The 18,603-nt window shown below is 35.3% G+C and overlaps 2 protein-coding genes across 2 annotated transcripts; both read left to right on the top strand.

Annotated features, from left to right (window-relative positions):
* The first annotated feature begins 260 nt into the window (after positions 1-260).
* On the top strand, positions 261-4,033 carry LOC113305980 (FAM10 family protein At4g22670-like). Its single transcript, XM_026554971.1, has 11 exons — positions 261-471; positions 567-624; positions 710-868; positions 951-1,038; positions 1,249-1,329; positions 1,437-1,501; positions 2,089-2,229; positions 2,450-2,566; positions 2,653-2,991; positions 3,144-3,201; positions 3,658-4,033. The coding sequence occupies exons 1-11, from the start codon at positions 362-364 to the stop codon at positions 3,753-3,755; spliced, it is 1,314 nt and encodes a 437-aa protein (XP_026410756.1). The 5' UTR covers positions 261-361; the 3' UTR covers positions 3,756-4,033.
* A 3,922-nt stretch (positions 4,034-7,955) lies between these two features.
* Positions 7,956-10,039, top strand: LOC113305973 (protein ODORANT1-like). The gene is made up of 2 exons (XM_026554965.1): positions 7,956-8,347; positions 8,957-10,039. Exons 1-2 carry the CDS (start codon positions 8,085-8,087, stop codon positions 9,513-9,515), a joined length of 822 nt encoding a protein of 273 aa, XP_026410750.1. The 5' UTR covers positions 7,956-8,084; the 3' UTR covers positions 9,516-10,039.
* The last annotated feature ends 8,564 nt before the right edge of the window (positions 10,040-18,603 follow it).

Here is an 18,603-nt window from a genome sequence, read left to right as displayed (position 1 = left end):
AATTTTACATTAAAATAATTTCTCACTTTTTGATTTCCAGAAATCGAAAAGCTATTTCTAAATGTGTATCTATAAGCACTCGAAGTAGGCGATAACATGACTCTTCTGGATATTATCCATGTCCGATGACATTGCCACGTAAGAGGTGAAAAAGGATCCTATCTCATTCTCATGCTATCCTACCTGCCCACTCCATTTCACGATCGTTATCTCATTATTTGCCGTCCAAGAAAAATCGAAGAATAAACTTTGACCCACAGTTTTACCAAACAAAGAGAATTTTGTTTTACTCCTCACACTTCACCTCTTTTCTTTTTCACTCTCTCGAGTTTTCTTCAACAAGAAGAAGAAAAACTAATCAATGGAATCAGCAAAGTTAGATCAGTTGAAACTCTTTATCAATCAATGTAAATCTAATCCATCTCTTCTTAGCGATCCTTCTCTTTCTTTCTTCAGAGATTATCTCGAAAGGTAAATACGATTCTAATCTCAAATTTTAAAACCCTAATTCTTTTTTTGAAATCCCTGTTTAATCTTTATCTTAAATGAAATCTTGTATGTTGCAGTCTTGGTGCTAATTTACCTGCATCAGCTTATAAATCTGGAGAAAAACATTATGAATCGGTATTGTCTTGGTTCTTAAACCCTAGACGTGTGATGTTTGTGTATTTTTTGTGGATACTGAAACCCTAGAAATGTGTGTAAACAGAAAAGTGGAATGATGGATGATCTTGATGATGAGGATACTGAAGAAGAAGAAGAAACAACTAAACCTAAAGAAGAAGAATATCAAAGTGATGAAGTAGTTGAATCTGATATTGAACTTGAAGGAGATGTTGTTGAACCTGATAATGATTCTCCCCAGAAGGTATAACTTGTTTAGTGAACGTTGAGTTATGTAATTCTAGATTTTGTTGGTTTGACTAATGTTGTATAAATTGGTACTGCAGATGGGAGATTCATCTGTAGAGGTTACTGATGAAAACCGGGAAGCTTCACAAAGTGCTAAAGGACAGGCAATGGAAGCAATATCGGAAGGTATGTAGATTGTGTTTGTTGATCTCATAGCCAGCGGATGTTTTTTTTTTTTTTTTGAAGCATTATATTGAATGTTGTCTATCAATATGTAATTGTAATTGAAATTTTGTAATCTTATCTTGTTTTCTTTTCATTGGAGCCTTGGAGGGGATTTTGTGTTGATTAGTTATCATGTGAAATCTGAGTGTATTTCTTGTTTGTTTTAACTAGGTAAGCTAGAGGAAGCAGTTGAGCATCTTACAGAGGCGATTATGCTGAACCCAACATCTGCTATTATGTATGCAACTAGAGGTAATTTGTGTTTTCAATTTTAGTCTTGTAATTCAAAGCTTGTTACTGTGGTTTTTTCTTCTTCTTCTGTTTGTTACTTAAGGGTTGTTGTATTGATTCTTGTGCAGCTACTGTGTTTATCAAAATGAAGAAACCCAACGCTGCTATTCGAGATGCCAGTGCTGCTCTTGAGGTAAATTGAATAACCTGGTATATTTTTGTTGCGGGTTTTAATTTAGACATCTGCTGGACACCGAAAGTAACTACATATAGTGAACAACTAGAAATGTACGAATTATGGATTTTGTCCATTATTTATATGTTATCTTTATTTGATGATTTGTGGTCATGCTTAAATTGCATCATCCCCCATTGCTTACGGGCTTGCAGCCAAAAATGTAGACATGTACATGACGCTTGCATTATAGTTATAAAAAGTTCGATAAATATTATTTGTTACTTCTAACACACATATGATGTTCCTGCATACTTGTTAATTCCATGGATCAGTGCATGTCATGCTTAAATTGCATTATTCCCCATGCTTACGCTCTTGCAGCCATAAACGTAGACATGTACATGATGCCTGCGTTATAGTTATAAAAAATTCGATAAATATTATTTGTTACTTCTAACACACATTTGTTGTTCCTGCACACTTGGTAATTCCATGGATCAGTGCATGCTGGCTGCTGCATTTTTCTACTACTACTACTATGTATAGTTTACCTTGATCATATTCATATATGTTACTGTATTTTTATTTATTTTTTGGTTCAGATTAATCCTGATTCTGCTAAAGGCTACAAGTCTCGCGGTATGGCTAAGGCCATGCTTGGGCAGTGGGAAGAAGCTGCTAAGGATCTTCATGTTGCCTCAAAGATCGATTATGATGAAGAGATCCATGCTGTACTGAAGAAGGTGACAGCTTTTCCAATTGTCCATGATTGTTGAGGTTATTAGTCCCTCATTGTCTGGGTTATCTAAGATCCTGCTGTTTATAATCCTTAGGGCCACTCCACTCATTACCAATTGGTTTTGAGTTGGAGGATATTAGCAATGTGGGACTATTCCTTCACAATGATGAATAAGTATCTGTTTTTATTTGCATTCCTCTCACTTTAAGCTGTTTACTACACAGGTTGAACCTAATGCACACAAGATTGAAGAACACCGTCGAAAGTACGACCGCTTACGCAAAGAGAAAGAGGAGAGGAAGGTAGAACGTGAAAGACAACGTCGCAAAGCTGAGGCTCAGGTTAGTAATATCTTTACGCCCACTATTTATGATTTTATGTTTTACATGAATAAATCTGTTGCTGATGTGTTGTTGGTCCTCCACAGGCTGCATATGAGAAGGCTAAGAAGCGAGAACAATCATCATCGAGTGGGTTCCCTGGAGGCATACCTGGTGGGTTTCCTGGTGGCATGCCTGGCGGGTTCCCTGGCATGCCTGGGGGATTCCCAGGTGGCATGCCCGGGGGATTCCCAGGTGGTATGCCTGGAGGTTTTGGAGGTGGAATGCCTGCTGGAATGGCAGGAAGTGGAATGCCTGGAATGGGTGGAGGTAGTGCTCCTGGAGGAATGCCTGGAATGGCTGGAAGTGGAATTCCTGGAATGGGTGCAGGAGGAATGCCTGGAATGGGTGCAGGTGGAATGCCTGATATGTCAAAAATTCTAAATGTAAGAATTGTTGTCAATTTAGTTATCACGGTGAATATTTATAATATACATGTTCTCGAATGCTGTATATCTACAACAAATATTTACATTCATGTTTTTACTTCCAACATCAGTTATTAACAAGTGGGTTTTACTGTTATCGTTGCATGCAGGATCCTGAACTAATGGCTGCATTCAAAGATCCAGAAGTTATGGCTGCTCTTCAAGATGGTATGTTCTGATTCACCTTAAATTGCTTTCATTTCTTCGAGATGGTTATTTTTTTTCTTGGATGGTCCTTCCAGAATCATATGTATGAGTGACTACTGACTAGGTATATATGAGCGGATGTAATCTATGGAATTGCTGACTCTATCGTTCTAAATTTTCTTAAGTGAATGTGGTTTGGGGCGCATTGTATTTAAAACTCTAGGCATCTGTTAATAGCTGAACCTTTAAGTGTTTAAGATAAGATCTTCAACTTGAAGCAGGAGTATTTTGCATTTCCAAATAGCATATCCCTATGTCGACTGTGAAACCCAAGTGCGTCCCTTGTTGTTTGTTATTAAATGGTCCAGAATTTTTTGTATTCTGCGTTTAGATTTCGTAATTTGAGTACGTTTTCTTTCTGAGCAACAATATGGGTGTCTGGGTACTCACTTTTAAATCTATCATGTTTTCTTACAGTGATGAAAAACCCTGCAAACATCGCAAAGCATCAATCAAATCCCAGAGTGGCCCCTATCATTGCTAAGATGATGAGCAAATTTGCAGGACCTCAGTAAGTAAACAACATGTGGGGGTTTCCACTCGGTTCATTGTGAGATTAGAGCTTGTCCTGATTATACTAGCTACATGTATTTGTTCATTTTCTTTGTTTCTCCTGATGTCCAAGTGTGACTACTGTCAGTTGCTTGCATCCTCATACTAGGTTTACGACAAATGATTTAGACATTTTAATTTAGTGGCAATACATATTTGAAACTGGTATTAGTTGATATAACAAACATTTGCTTAAAACAGTAAGAATCTACTAGTAGTAAAGGGTACTTGCTTGTTTCTACTTCCGTGTGAGAACCAATTTTTTTTATTGTGAATGGTGGAGGGGTTCCACTTCATGATCTTCCCTTAGTCCTTTTAATGTACTACAGTGGTTTTTACTAAGTGCACTGTGAAAATGAATGCGACCATGGCTCGCTCTTCTCGCCATTGTTTTGTCCCTTTTCTAGTTTTGAGGCAGTTTTTCACCTCAATTAGAGTTGGATCTAAGGTGGTGTAGCTTTATGGAACTGGGACGTCACTTTAGAAAGTCCCAAGTTACAATCCTACATACCCTGCAGACTTGATATTTCAAAATGTCAGAATATTTTGCTTCACCAGATCTCTTTATTTTCGACTGCCTGCCTCACCTAGATAATTGACTTGCCTCTGATGGTTAATGTATGTTGCAAAGAGATATCATGTCTGTTAGATTGGTGTAGGCGAGAGTTTCGTCGTCTTCTCCTTTCATCAGAGGGGATTTTTGAGCTGCCTTGGCTGCTGAAAAGCTTTGTTGATAAAGACCATTGACTGCTCAACAACCTGGTATTAATCTTTTGGAGTTTTGTCCAAGTAGGAAATGAGTTTCTTGTACGCTTTAGGATCTCTGCTTATAGTGTTCAGATGTTACTTATAACCACTCGTATACCTGCTGCTTTGAAAAGTAGCTCGGTTTCTCCCTTCCATGTTGAAGGACCCAAGTGTGGCTGCTTTCTTACCTAGTTACCTTCATAATACCCTTGCCGCCACTTTCTCGAATTTCAGTGAGAGTTGTGTTTGTGTTCAACTACTTGTTTTTTTTCTTTTTTTTTTTTGAAGCATATGTTCAACTACTTGTTCAAACCGTAGTGTAGCCTAAGCCTAATGATAGCAATACAAGAAATGGGCGGAGGAAAAGCATAATTTGCGAAAAAATCATAGATTTCACGGATTCACTGTTCCTATTAAGCAGGCAGCTGGGGTTTGTATATGTGGTAGTCAGGTAGTGTAATAGTGGAGAGCTCATGCGTGCAATGACACTACAAGAAGCGTCACGATTAGACATTGTCCACCCAAAACACTGGACCTACTTATGTTATCCAGTTCTCAGACCCGTCAGATACCTGGGTACTTTTTCGCATCTCACCAACCCTAAAAGGAAAGAAAAAGAAACCTAAGGAAAAGATAGTAGATAGAGAGACCATCATTCATGATTGTCTCTGGTACATTCGCATTGGTCAGAACTCTTGATTGATTTTGAAAAAGATTGAATTTTTATTTTTCAATATATTCTTGATTTAGATTTGTTTTTTTAATTAGAAAGTAATATTGGCCTTTCTTTATCACGTATGCATACGTAAGTGGAAAATTAGATTGTCAAAATCAGTTGGTTTCAGGTCGTGAAAATTATAACCATGAAGTTTTTCCATGTAAATTAGGTTTGGGGTTTGTTAAAAGTCAGAGTCCAAGTCCAAGCCAATGTAAGCTCAACTAATTAACCTACAACACTATTTAAGACTCAGACCGTAACCCCTCAGCCAATGTCATCTCGATCTTTTTTTCTCTGCTTTCAACAATTTCCTTAAAAAAATGACCTCTTGTTTTTCGGGTTCTTAGCTCAATTACAGTTACCTACAGCTATTCGAACTGAGTCTAAGACTTTTTGGGACATGATTTTAAGTTGGTTGTAAAAATTACGTGCCACTGAACTCCATATTTACAATCATGTGCTGCATTGCCGTCACATAATGGTTTTCCATCATGGGTCTTGAGTTTAGTAAATTCCTAATCCTAGAAAATCTCATCAAATCAACCGAGAAAAGGAAAAGAATTGCTATCATTAGGGTACATTTCGATAGGGAGAAGAAGAATATAAAAAATGATTTGGGAGAGGTACTTTGTTGGTTTCGTTTTGGTGGTCGGTTTCAAATATTAGTTTTTAAACTGTCGGCCAAACCCCTCTATCCCTAGTAAGCTGAAACGCGTCCATAATTAGTGACAGATTAGATGGATAATAGACCACATCACAAAAAGCTTTCTGACATTTTCGAAGGGTTTCAAATCCTCTTAGAAAGTCGAAGGTAATGAGTCAGTTCTCCAACACAATTAGTGTCTCTCCCATTTCTTCCCCCATTTTTATCTGAAAATCTGGAATTTGATGGACAGACAATTCGTTATGACGGTTCGATTACGAAGATGTTGCATCATATATTGCTGGGTCCTGGGGGAACTGTTGTCGCTACATTTATGATGATGATCAAGTATGCCGTTACACCACTTTTGCAGCCTCATCGACATGGCGTTTTTTTTTTCTTTTTTCTTTCAGATTTCGGATTCAAAGCTTAAATATAAGGTTAAGAAAATTACTTTAAGTTCGATCAAAATGAGGATCAAAACACTCCGGAAGACATTGTATTCTGTGACTTGCCCTCGTGTATTTTTCACTGATGCAATAGGGGGCAACCCTACGAAATACACCTGTTGAAAATCCGAAACTTCGGTGGGGCGGTGGGCGGGGACATAATGGCATTATCTGGCCAAAATGATGCAAATTAGAAGAGTCTAGCTAGAGGACATGCAAATAGTAAAAGGTTTACAACACGGCCGCGAATCCCTTACCTTTTTAGAAAGTTGGATGATCTACCATGTCATCCTTCTGGGCCAGGATGTTGCAGCAACTTTGAAAGAATGCCCTAGGCTAGGCACCTAAAATTATCCTTCTGGGCCAGGATTGTTTTAGGTAACTAAAAAACTCCAGTAGTATTGGCGAGTACTCAATCATATGCTGATGACTGATGACGATATTATGATGTAACTCATTAATGCCAAACTTACATCTCATATTCTCATTTCTCATGCATCATTAGTACAAAATATTTAACTAAACAATAAAATAAGTGTTAGTTAGTTAGCAACTTAGCATAAAACATTGTTACTGTTACTTATAAAATAATTTAAGAATCAGAGGTTTAAAATCTTTGTCCAATAACAATTTGTTTTTTCCTTGCAAGTAAAGCACTTATTGACCATCACAGCATAAATAATGTTATAATGTTATTTACTGACTAATCATTCCATATTAGGTACTGCTTATGACAGAATGCTACTCTCCCTTTTGTAATTGACGTCTTATGTCAGGGACTCAGGATAAGTATAGACCCACCATTGGAGAAATCAGGTGCTTAGGGCCGGCCCTAAGAACTTGATATCTCGCAGTAAAACACGCAATAACTTCTTGATTCCTGTGATTCCAAGCTAACCTAAATTAATCTTTTCGAAAACCTGGTGAGAGAATCTAATAATAGACAAAGAGTCATTCCAACATTTGAATTATGAATGGTGGTTACTAGTTAGGGGACTCATCATCCTCTTCGTACTAAATATTTTACAAAGATGGTTCTTCAGTCAACCTACCATTTTAATTCCAATAAAGAATCAATATAATTGTAGCCTATACAACTTAAATCTTTTTGTAGCCTACACAACTTAATTTTTCTCCGAGTACATAGTAAATTTTAGTCAAAATGGACACTGTGCGTGGCAACACATCGGATGGCAGTTGCCGATTGGGAGGCCTAGTTGTGCATGATTTTCACAACCAAATTATAGTGAGACTGCATTCCAAAAAGAATTTTTTTTTTGGTAGTTCGTGTACTAACGAGGACTTTTAAAAAATTTCGTATTATTAAGAGTTGATTGTATCACTAACTTAACAATCATAAATAAGTTTATCAAAAAAGTAAATAAAAAAAAATAATCATAAAATCATTAAAAAAAGAAGAAAAACAAACACATATGAACAGAAGACTGTTGTTCCAAAGTACCTTTCCGGAGTCTCTCATCACACTCTGTCTACCTCTCTCTCTCAAAAAGAATAATATTTTCTTTCTTCTCCTATCACTGCTACTAGTCCTTATTTAACAGGTGTTGTCATACACCTACACTTATATATATGTGGGTAAGTAAGTGGTGGGAAATCTATTTTTAAACAATCAAGTAGTGTTGCTTACTTAAAGAGAGAGTTGTTGTTGAGGTAACATCTTTGAAAAAACTTAAGAAAGAAAAAAACTTCTACCAGTTCTAAAGTTAGAGTGATCATGGGAAGACAACCTTGCTGTGACAAACTCGGAGTGAAGAAAGGACCATGGACAACTGAAGAAGATAAGAAGCTTGTTAATTTCATACTTAACAATGGTCAGTGTTGTTGGAGAGCTGTTCCTAAACTTGCTGGTTTGCTTCGTTGTGGCAAGAGTTGTCGTCTTCGCTGGACTAATTATCTTCGTCCGGACTTAAAGCGAGGTCTTCTTACGGAAGACGAAGAACAGTTGGTTATTGATCTTCATGCTCGCCTTGGTAACAGGTTAGTTTAGCTCAGAGTTAATTTCAGTTTATACTATCATTGATTGCATCTCTTTGAAAATTCAAGCATTATAATGGAGGAGTGCATCTTGATGTCATTCAAATTTATGCTTGTTCTTTTGGAGATGTAATATTGAGGTTAAGTTAAGAGCAGTTAAATTTTGAATTCTGAACCCTGAAAGTAGTGTTAGACTGTTTGCTTAAGCGCTACCAGTATATATTTATTTTATGAAACTACAGCTTTATATATATATATATATATATATATATATATATATATATATAATGCCTTGGGACGAATCTTTAAGAAAAGGAAAAATTAATCTAATTGTTTTACTATCGTAATGGCTAATTATTGCTGAAAGCAATTTCCGATAAACTTGATTAGTTATTTTTTTTGTTTGTTCTTTAGGAAAAGATACCTTTAGTAGGAACAGTATTTGTTGAATTTTTCTCACCAAATTATGTGCCTCTTTAACTTTTGTAAAAATTAGTCATTGGCTGACATTTGATTTCCTTTAATTTATTTGAGCCTGCTTTCTTTTGCAGTAGGTTCATTTTTTTTTTAATACTAGTCCCTTATCTAAGCTCATTTTAAATGTTTGTGTAGGTGGTCTAAGATTGCAGGAAGATTACCGGGAAGGACAGATAATGAAATAAAGAACCATTGGAACACTCACATAAAGAAAAAACTTATTAAGATGGGGATTAATCCTGCCACTCATGAACCCCTTAACAAACAAGAAGCTGATACACTAAAGACAGCAGCATCTCCGTTGACCGTTAGTCAACCAGAGTCCGAGGACACTATGGCAAAAACTGGCCTAGTTGTCCATACGTCATCTCCGGAGGAAAATTTGAGTTCAACACCACCAGAAAATTGTACTTCAAGTAATGAGTCTGGATCAACATCCGATAACAGTCATGAGGAAGACCCAATAATGAGGTTGGCATGGGACGATGAAGCATTACTTGATTCACTGTCGTGGGATTTTCCGGTACCGGAACAATCTTACAACAATGCTGGGGAGGCTTCATCGGCTGTGGAAAATGGGTTTGGTTGGTTGTTTGAGTATCAAGATTTTGGCGTGGAGGAACTTGATTTCGGGTTTGACCATGTAGCCATAGACATGGATATTAACAGATACCTAATGGGGGATAAGTGCTAGCTAAATGCATGCGCGCGCCATTGGTGTAAATGTACTATACAAAGTAGATTATTTTGTCAAAGTGCCAAAGTCAATCACATATTCGCATAACTGTCAAAACATGCATCAAACAAGAGTACAAAACTACCATCGCACAAGCATGATTTGACTCGGATGCTTTTCCCATCAGTCTGAAATTTTCTTGGACTCTTTTTATGGAAAATGTACGGGTATATATGTTTCAAGGATCTTCCCAAGTGGTGTGATATTGATGCTTAGTAGACTAGTAAGAGTTGAAACTGGTTGCACGAAATTATTAAACATGTAGACTTAGTCTCTAATTAACCATTTAAGTTCTATATTATGCAGGGCTGAAGTAAAGTCCACAAAATGTAGATTACAAGTAAAACAAACTGTGTTGGTATTTTATATGGTAGATGCTAGATACCATATAATGGTCAATTTGCAAATGTTTTTGGTCATATTGAGATTTTCAGTTGTAAATTGTAAATAGTTGTACTTCAAAAAAAGAAGCATTCTATGAATCAATTGGGTGTTTATTTCAACTTTTCTTATGGGATTATAGAGCAAGAAATGCGTCCGAATTTAAATTTCTAGTAGAACAATAAAATCGTTAGGCGAAAATTTGTAAACTCTAGGTCGGACATGGACTCACCGATTAAAAAGAAAATCACTCGGGAAGTGTGAGGTGCAAATACGGTAGGTACGAGGTTATTTCCTTGAAAGAAGTTAGGCAAATGGATGAAGAAGACGTTAAAAAAATGTCAACAGATGCTCTTATCACACAAAGAACTTAAGAAATACCCGATTGTGACTTGACACCATTTACATAATCTCAATCTCACAGTTGTTTAGCTTTTATTAGTCTGTTCAAACTGAAGAATAACTTGTCATCTAGTCTGTTTTATGTCAAAATTGAAAACAATGGTTCAGCTAATGATGAATCTGATGAATTTTACTCAAAAGATTTATAATTTTCGCCACAAGTGGAGAGATATTTTTTTTTTTGGAAAATGAATGAAGACTACTGAATCTACGACAAAAATCAAAATTTTGTACCTAAATCGTACCAAACTATCAATAATAATGTGTTTTAAAATAGAGTTAGTGAGGGTTTAGAGTGTTGGAGACCAGAGTCCATCAAGAGCTTATAGCGTGCTCCATGCAAGTGTAAGAGCAAGCACTACTATTGTCATGTTGCTTCTCTACATAGCAAGAAAATGCCAAGTCTTATGGCAGCTAAGGCTAAGTCTTAATGGGTGCTAATCTGGCAGCTAGATTGGCAATCCACGTTAGCTAGGACAACCATCAAAGTCTTATGGGAGTGCTAATCTGGCAGCAGATTGGCAATCCACGTCAGCTAGGACAACCATCAAAGTCTTATGGGAGTGCTAATCTAGCAGCTAGATTAGAAACCCACTTCATCTGGGACCACTGTCCAGCGCTGTTTGGTTCAGCGTAACCAATTTCGGCCGTCAGATCAAATTTTGTGATTTTTGTGATCCATGTGATTTTTGTGAGCGCTGCTGAACCATTCCATGAAAATGTGGTTTTTTCAGCGGAAACATTCAACGTAACTGTCTAGCTGCTAGTTCACATGCTAGCAACTGGTAGGAGAGAGAATTAGTGTTAATGGATATGCAACACTTTTTCTTTGAATTGCAACACATTTCTGCTAATCTAGCAGCTCAATCTAGCCCATAAGACTTAATTTGAGAGCTTACGTAATTCTAGGAAAACTAAATCAAATACCTTTTTAGACCAAATACTTATGTGAACTTTAGATATTGAGTGATGCTACGTTGACCGGGAGAAAATCCCGTCGTTTTTCTCCTGGATGGAACAAAACTTTTGGTGGTCTCCGCCGGAGATAAACATGGAACAGGTTTAGTGGTGGAGCCCACCAAATTTTTATCTTACCCATAAGAAACGGCGGGATTTTCTCCCTGTGTACTTAGCATTATTGTTAAAGATTTGTTTCCATAGTACTTCTTGCTCCATGGTTGATTAGAGAATGCACTGCGATTGCTCATGCAAACCATATGATATTAGGAACGTTTAGAATATTAGGAAATTGATAATTGTCATCCTTCATTATAATGATCATGATATTTTATTTTCCATTTCAGAAGAATCAATTGGTATGCAATTTAAATCAATCAATTTTGGGTTGGAAAATTGGAATGATAAAATATAAATCAAGATTGATAAATGTCTAGTATCTTAATTTATCATGATGATTGTCATAGATGCAAAAAGAGTTGAGACAATGAAGAGGACCACAGATGACTGCAATGGATTAGTTTTCCCGAGGGGGACCATACTAGGTCGACCTCTAATGAGAGTTAAGGGGCAATTTATTTAACACCATATTACCGAGATATTTCTACACGCAAAATCGATTGGAAAAAGCTTAAAAGGTTACGAGCAGTAAGCCGAGTGAACCACCAAAGTTAAACATTAGAGATTTCAAACCGACTAAAATTATTTTTGAAAGAAAAAAACGACTTTCAAAAATTTCTAAACAATACTCCCTTTGTTTATAAAAAATAGGCTGGTTTGTGTGTAAATTTACACACAAATCAGTCTACTATTTAGATTCGGAGGGAGTATAAAACTCAGAAAACACTGCACTCCTCAAGAAATTAAGATATAAAATAATGGTCCAAATTTGACTTTACATTATCCAATGATACTGATACGCCACTAAGATGTTTCGCATTTTACACCCGAAAAATCCCGTGCTTCACTTTTCCAATGGTTTATAACACGCCGAACTTAATATTATTGTATACTAAATTGTTCCTGCATTTCCATATTGTTCAAGTGATGGTCGCGGACATAATTTCCGACAAAGCTTGACCTTTAGTTAGCTCTTTACCCGCGATGATCTTCGAACGGGTTGAGGCATTTATAAGCAACATTGTAGGAGTATCAGAATTGCAGCTCATCTCCTCCACAGACCGCGAGGTCCCATCTTGTGCAAAACTTCTTCCACAAGTTCCCATAAAACGAGGGTCAAAAGCTTTTTCAAAATCTATTTTCCACACCTCAGGTTTACCACTGTTAATTCTAGAGTCTAGACATTAATCACAATTAGAGCATAATTTAGGATTTATCTGCCTTTTGTGAAGGCAACTTGCTGATGAGAAATAAGAGAAGGAAGCACCGACTTTAGATCTTTCCGCTAGTACCTTCGAGATCATTTTGTATACATTATTCATCAACCCAATTGGTCTAAAGTCTTTAACTTCTCTATGACTTATTTCTTAAGAATCAAAGAGAAAAAGTATTTTTGAGTCTGCAATTTAAAGTCCCGCATTTATTGAAGTCTCATACGAATTTTATTTTGTCCTCAAGCATAAAATGCCAGCATTTCAAGATCATCACTCGAAATCCATCTTTATTCTCTTTAATAATTTTCTCGGTCACCACCATCACAGACAAACAAAGATATACCTTTTCAATTATTTTATGTAATTATTCTTATGAAGTTATTTTTTTTTTCATATTAATTTACTTTTCTCCGAAAGAAAATGAGGAAATCAAATAGATTTTATTTTTCTTGTTGATCTCTAGATTATTGGTTTTGTGAACATACCTAAATGGGTTTTTATCTTGGTTAATGGGTTTTCTCAAGGAATAGTTTTCATAAGTTATATACAGATGGTGTGTCTTCTAATTCTCTTTTTGCAGGGATTGAGGTGTGGTCAGAGATGATGATGGTTTTTTTGTGGCAGGCTATGCGAAACATATTCGACAAAATGGGAGCAATTCGACGTCTTCACAACTTCGTTATCTTCTTTACGTGAAGGTGACTCTATCAGTAGAATTTCATCTTTAGCTTCCACATCATCACTTTCCTCGTTTCCCATGATGCTCTCAGTTATTTCCTCGTCAGTTAAAAATCCAGAATAGTATTTTCTTGAGGGTAGTTCCAAAGATATTCAACATCCATTCCGCTGTGATAATTCAATCATTTGATTAAATGTTGCAGTTCTTTAGTACCTTCATTCAGTTAAATTCTCTGACGCTGTGTCATCCATTGAACGAACATTTATTTTCCAAGTTGAAACGACGAGGTTCATTGAGTCTAAAACATTAATCTTCTCGGATTTGATTCTTCTGCTTCATAACCCCCCAAAATACTACGATAGAATCGACAACGATAATGCATCTTAAAAGCTCTTATAATCCATGCGTCACAAAGTTTGAACCTTTGACGTAGTGTTTGATGGCAAGAATTACACATTTTTTTGATAAACTAATATACATATTAATAATTATTATGTTGTCGATAATTCAATATCGCGATAACTTGATAAATTTTACCGGTCCCGATGCTACTATTTTATAGGGGTTATACTGTAGTACCAATTATATTTTTGTAAGTTAATTAATTCTTAAAAGATTATAGTTAAACCTAAGAGATGTACTAGAAAGCATTAGTATCCTTATATGCCCATATGAGTTTGCTAAAAAAAAAAACTATTATGGATTTTTCCTACCTAGAAATTTAAATAATATGTTTTTTCTTGTGGGTCATCCCTGGTGTGAAAAACAAATAAAATTAAACTTTCTACCTAAAATATATCTCCAATGCCAGGTGTCACGACCATTCTACTTGGAGGTTAAAAATAGATTTTTTTGGAATAGATATGCTGACATGGACTTAAAAATCAGGGTCATTGAGAAAGCATGAATATGACTTTGTCTTTGAAATCTTATAACTTCAGTTTTATCCTCCCTCTCTCTTAAAAGGAAAAAATAACCTATAGCTTGTTTCTTCTTCTCGCTCAGATCTAATTCTTTTGGCTAGATCTGAGCAAGAATTTTTAGTTTTTTATAAATAAAAATAATTTATTTTAGGTTTTTAGGTTTTGTTTTGTTGTTTTTGATGTCTATGAACACGTTTCTTCGCTATTTGGGTGATCTTTTCTTCGTCTTTACGACGATTTTTCCTTCGCTATAATAGCGATTGTTTCAAATCTCCATGGTGTTTATTGGCTTGTTATTCTTGTTTCATCAAAAAATCAAACGATTCTGCTCGACATCGCTTTAGGTTCATCTTCAACAAGAGGAATTTATGGCATCCGAATTCGGTTGGATCTGTAATAGTTTGGGGAAAATACTCCATTTTATTTCTCTTAGTGAGGAAAATAATCATTTTAAATGGTCGGAGTTGATTTCGATTCACACCATCATCCATCACTACCACATCTACAAAGATTGGATGTCTTTGCGGTTCATGGCTCTTTCTCTTTGCGATATACTTGCAATTTGTGTTGTCATTTATATTTGAGTTTTGATTGTCTTGAATTTTGGTGTTTTTGATAATCTTGTAAGAAATCATATAATCACTATTCTGGTCTGAATGAAATGAAATGTGATTCCATAAATAAATAAATAAATAAACTTTGTATTTTCAACTTCTCATTGTATATCATCCGTGTCATCTTCATAACAATTAGGACATTCACATAAGAGATTGGTAGAAAGTCTCTTAAATCCTAAGTGTCATGTATTTTTAAGACCTTTGACCCCCTACAATTGGAAATGCTTTATAGTGTTGGCCGAATAGTAAATATTTTCCAAACCCTAAATTTGAAGATATATAGATTTTCTTGTAAAAGTGTGGGTCCAAAATGATATTTGGTAATACTTAGTATTCTTTCATGCCTTATATAAAGTATCTTTCATGAAATTTTTTCTTCCAACTTCCCTAGAGTCACAAAAATTTGCAGCAGGGAGATGCCATAATTCATGGACCTTAGTTGATATAATACTTCACATTTTTCTGCTATGTAGAGAAGCAGTGTTAGAGTCTCATTCGGTCAAATTCACAAGTTTTAGTATGTCAAGCTTGTTATCAATTTTAGTTGTTCATGTTGGAATTTCAGCTTCATAATCATCATTTATTGGCTTAAACATGATCATATAATTACCCATATGTTGAAGAGATATTAAACCTAGTATTCACATATTCTACAAGCTAGATAACACATATATGCAGCTGTTTACTCATGCTTAAAGCAAGAATGATTATCTAGTTAGTTCTGATTTATCTATAGCGTAAACATGACTGAATCAAGCACACAGTCAATATTTGGTTATTTCTGAATTGAGCAAGAGCAGTATAAAAGAGTGATACATAATTCAACAAGGTTAAGAAGAAAGAAAAACATAAATCATCAAATTATAAAAGGTTCAATGACTTATCTTCTACTTCTATTTCCTCTTACTCAATCAATGGTAAATCAGAAATTCTGGTTATATATGAAAGCGGCTAGAAGAGGGCTTAGTCATCACTTGATAGCTATGTGTCATCCAACCTGTCCATCATTAGTTGGATGACATCTCACTAGGTGATTCATGCTTAGTCAACATGAAACCTCATCTAACATTAAGCTAATCTAATTCCTATATTTAACTCTAATCTTTCCTTAATCTGGTACATACTTAATCCAGTTTAGATTAGAACTAATCATAGATTAACTTAGCTAAGCCTGATTTGTTGCTAAACCAACATGAAGTCTAACATCTCCCACTTTGGTTAGCAACAAATTCTTTACTGAAAAAAACAAGCTCAAGTTAAAAGCACGCTAGCGGTCGACTATAAAGACCTATACACCATTTAGAAGATGCATACGCCATTTCTATATTCAGAAAACTAGACGTACAACAATCTTAAGAGTAACTTTATGCTTTCATCTGATCTTTACAATGAAGATACTTACACCCCAGATATTGAGGATTCTAAATGATCTCTGAAGAGACTGATTGTCACAATTAAGAGACTTCTTTATAATCATAACGAGATCATTATATCTCATTTTAGAGATTTTCTCATAATCTGAAAAACGATTTACCAATGAGACCTTTGATAATCTCAACTGAGATTTTATATTATTCAAGAGATTTCTTTAGGTCTTATTAAAAGACTTCATTTGGATCGAAATAGTTGTTTACATCTAAGAGATTTCTTTACGACCTTAACTAAGATTTCCTCCAATGTCTAAATTAAGAGACTATATAACAAACATAATTTCTTTATGATCTCAAAATAGATCTACACCATTATCTCGATTAAGAGAGTATGGCAAACATAAATTTTGTTTGACCTCAAAATATCTACTTATGTCTCAATTAAGAAACTACAATGAACTCTTTATGATTTCACTTTAGATCTGCTAATGTCTCACTCAGAAGACTACAACGAAATTTCTTATGATCTCAATTGAGATCTGCTAATGTATCACTTAAGAGACTACAACAAAGCTCAAATTTCTTATGAGATACGTCTTCGAAGAGATTTTTTGTGGTCAGTATGAGCTATGTCGACTTCTTGTACTCAATATGAGCTATGTTGACCTTCTGTACTCAATATGAGACTGCTTTCTAAAGTACCTTTTGTTGTCATTATGACATACATCTCCGAAAAGCCTTTCTGTGCTCACTGTGAGCTATGTCTCCATAAGGGACTTTTTTTGTATTGTTCTCAATAAAATGTAAACAACAAGAACAAGGTTAGATGATTATGAAAACAAAAGCTATCAAACTCCCACTGTTCTTTATAATTACACAATGTTGTTTATACTTCATTGTTCTTTGTTTAGATAGTATGAACTTCCAACAACAGCAACAACTATCTCTATTCAGATGATATAAACTACATTGTTAAAGTAACAATCATGTTTTCCAGAAATGGCATAACCTCTGTTACAACATTCAGAGTATAAATCATACAAAATTCAATACCATCATAAGCTCACCTTTGGGTAAACCCATGATCATAAATCTTAAATTTCCAAGTAAAATATTTACACACAAATAACATACAACTGTACACACATACGAAACAAATAGCATGTATTCCATATGAATGATATTAACAATACTAGCATATGAAACTTCATATAACTATAAATCAGAACTAACAATCGTCATTGAAAACTTCATGATAGCAAAATTCTGATTTCAGACTACAACCACAACTTCACCTTTGGGTAAACTTGTGATATACGAAGTATAAACAAGGAAAAAAAAGACTAATCAGTAGTACTCAACAGAGTCTTTAAACCTTTGGGTCGAAAAGACTTATCATTTACCATGTATAAATAGATCACCTTGCTCCATTACAGACGTTACAAGCATGATTAACCTTTGGGTATCGTCATACGAACAACATCTGAAACGTAATTTTACAGTCCTTTCGTAACGAAATATATAGCTTTTATCAGCTCCCTAAGTATCATTTTGGCGACACATGGAAATGATAGAAGTTACATCAAGACTACTACAATCATCACTTATTCTCATTAAATTTCTTTCATCACTCTCAAAAAATCACTTTGGAAACGTTTAGTCGAGTAATGAAAAGGTGCAAATTACATACAATTAAAATTTTCATAAACTGAAAACCAAACGACATAAGTACAACAAACTAGTGTACTATGAAGTTCAAATCTGCACCGTAAAGGAGAACATACCTGAAGCTTGATGCTGAACATACCTTCATAATAATCCAGATTCCGATGGTTGTCGTGAACCCATGGAACTCCTGAGCAGAGGAAAAACTTTTGCTCCCACTGAACCAGAGTATTCACGTCAAATACATTCTGAAATCATCCACCGGTATGATTAATAATTAGCAGACCCTGAAGTCAGGAACATTGTGAGGCTGTTGTGTTCTGATGATCTGAGAAATATTATCCACAGAGATATCACAGGGAACCTATACAAGAATGGAAATTGGTAAACTCAGACCAATTCTTCCACTGCCAACCCAAGGTACTTTCTTCGGTAGAGTGCACCACCTGCGAGACTAACATCCAAAAACAGAACAAGTCCAACAACTTCATTGTTATCTTTGATATATTTTGAAGGTTTTGTATTGTGCTTCTTCCATGCAAGTCTGCAATCAAATTTTATTTACCCACATCTGTTTGTATTCCACAAACCAGAGTCATGGTTTCTTCAACATTAACATTAAGAGAATGATACTCCAGTAAGATAAGAGTCAAAATCATTGGAACTAATACTCTCAAGTAATCCCAATATACTAAGTTAACTCTAGTCCAAGCAGCTC

This window comes from Papaver somniferum, chromosome 8 (genome assembly GCF_003573695.1).
Source record: "Papaver somniferum cultivar HN1 chromosome 8, ASM357369v1, whole genome shotgun sequence".
In the NCBI taxonomy this organism is placed as follows: domain Eukaryota; kingdom Viridiplantae; phylum Streptophyta; class Magnoliopsida; order Ranunculales; family Papaveraceae; genus Papaver; species Papaver somniferum.
This window is presented reverse-complemented; position numbering and strand designations above follow the sequence as displayed.

What these genes read in the sequence shown, in the direction of transcription:
- LOC113305980 (XM_026554971.1), top strand. Translation starts at nt 362, where the DNA reads ATGGAATCAGCAAAGTTAGATCAGTTGAAACTCTTTATCAATCAATGT. An exon ending in AATGGAAGCAATATCGGAAG is followed by an intron (nt 1,039 to 1,248) that starts GTATGTAGATTG and finishes TGTTTTAACTAG; the next exon opens with GTAAGCTAGAGGAAGCAGTT. An exon ending in TCCATGCTGTACTGAAGAAG is followed by an intron (nt 2,230 to 2,449) that starts GTGACAGCTTTT and finishes TTTACTACACAG; the next exon opens with GTTGAACCTAATGCACACAA.
- LOC113305973 (XM_026554965.1), top strand. Translation starts at nt 8,085, where the DNA reads ATGGGAAGACAACCTTGCTGTGACAAACTCGGAGTGAAGAAAGGACCA. An exon ending in CATGCTCGCCTTGGTAACAG is followed by an intron (nt 8,348 to 8,956) that starts GTTAGTTTAGCT and finishes ATGTTTGTGTAG; the next exon opens with GTGGTCTAAGATTGCAGGAA.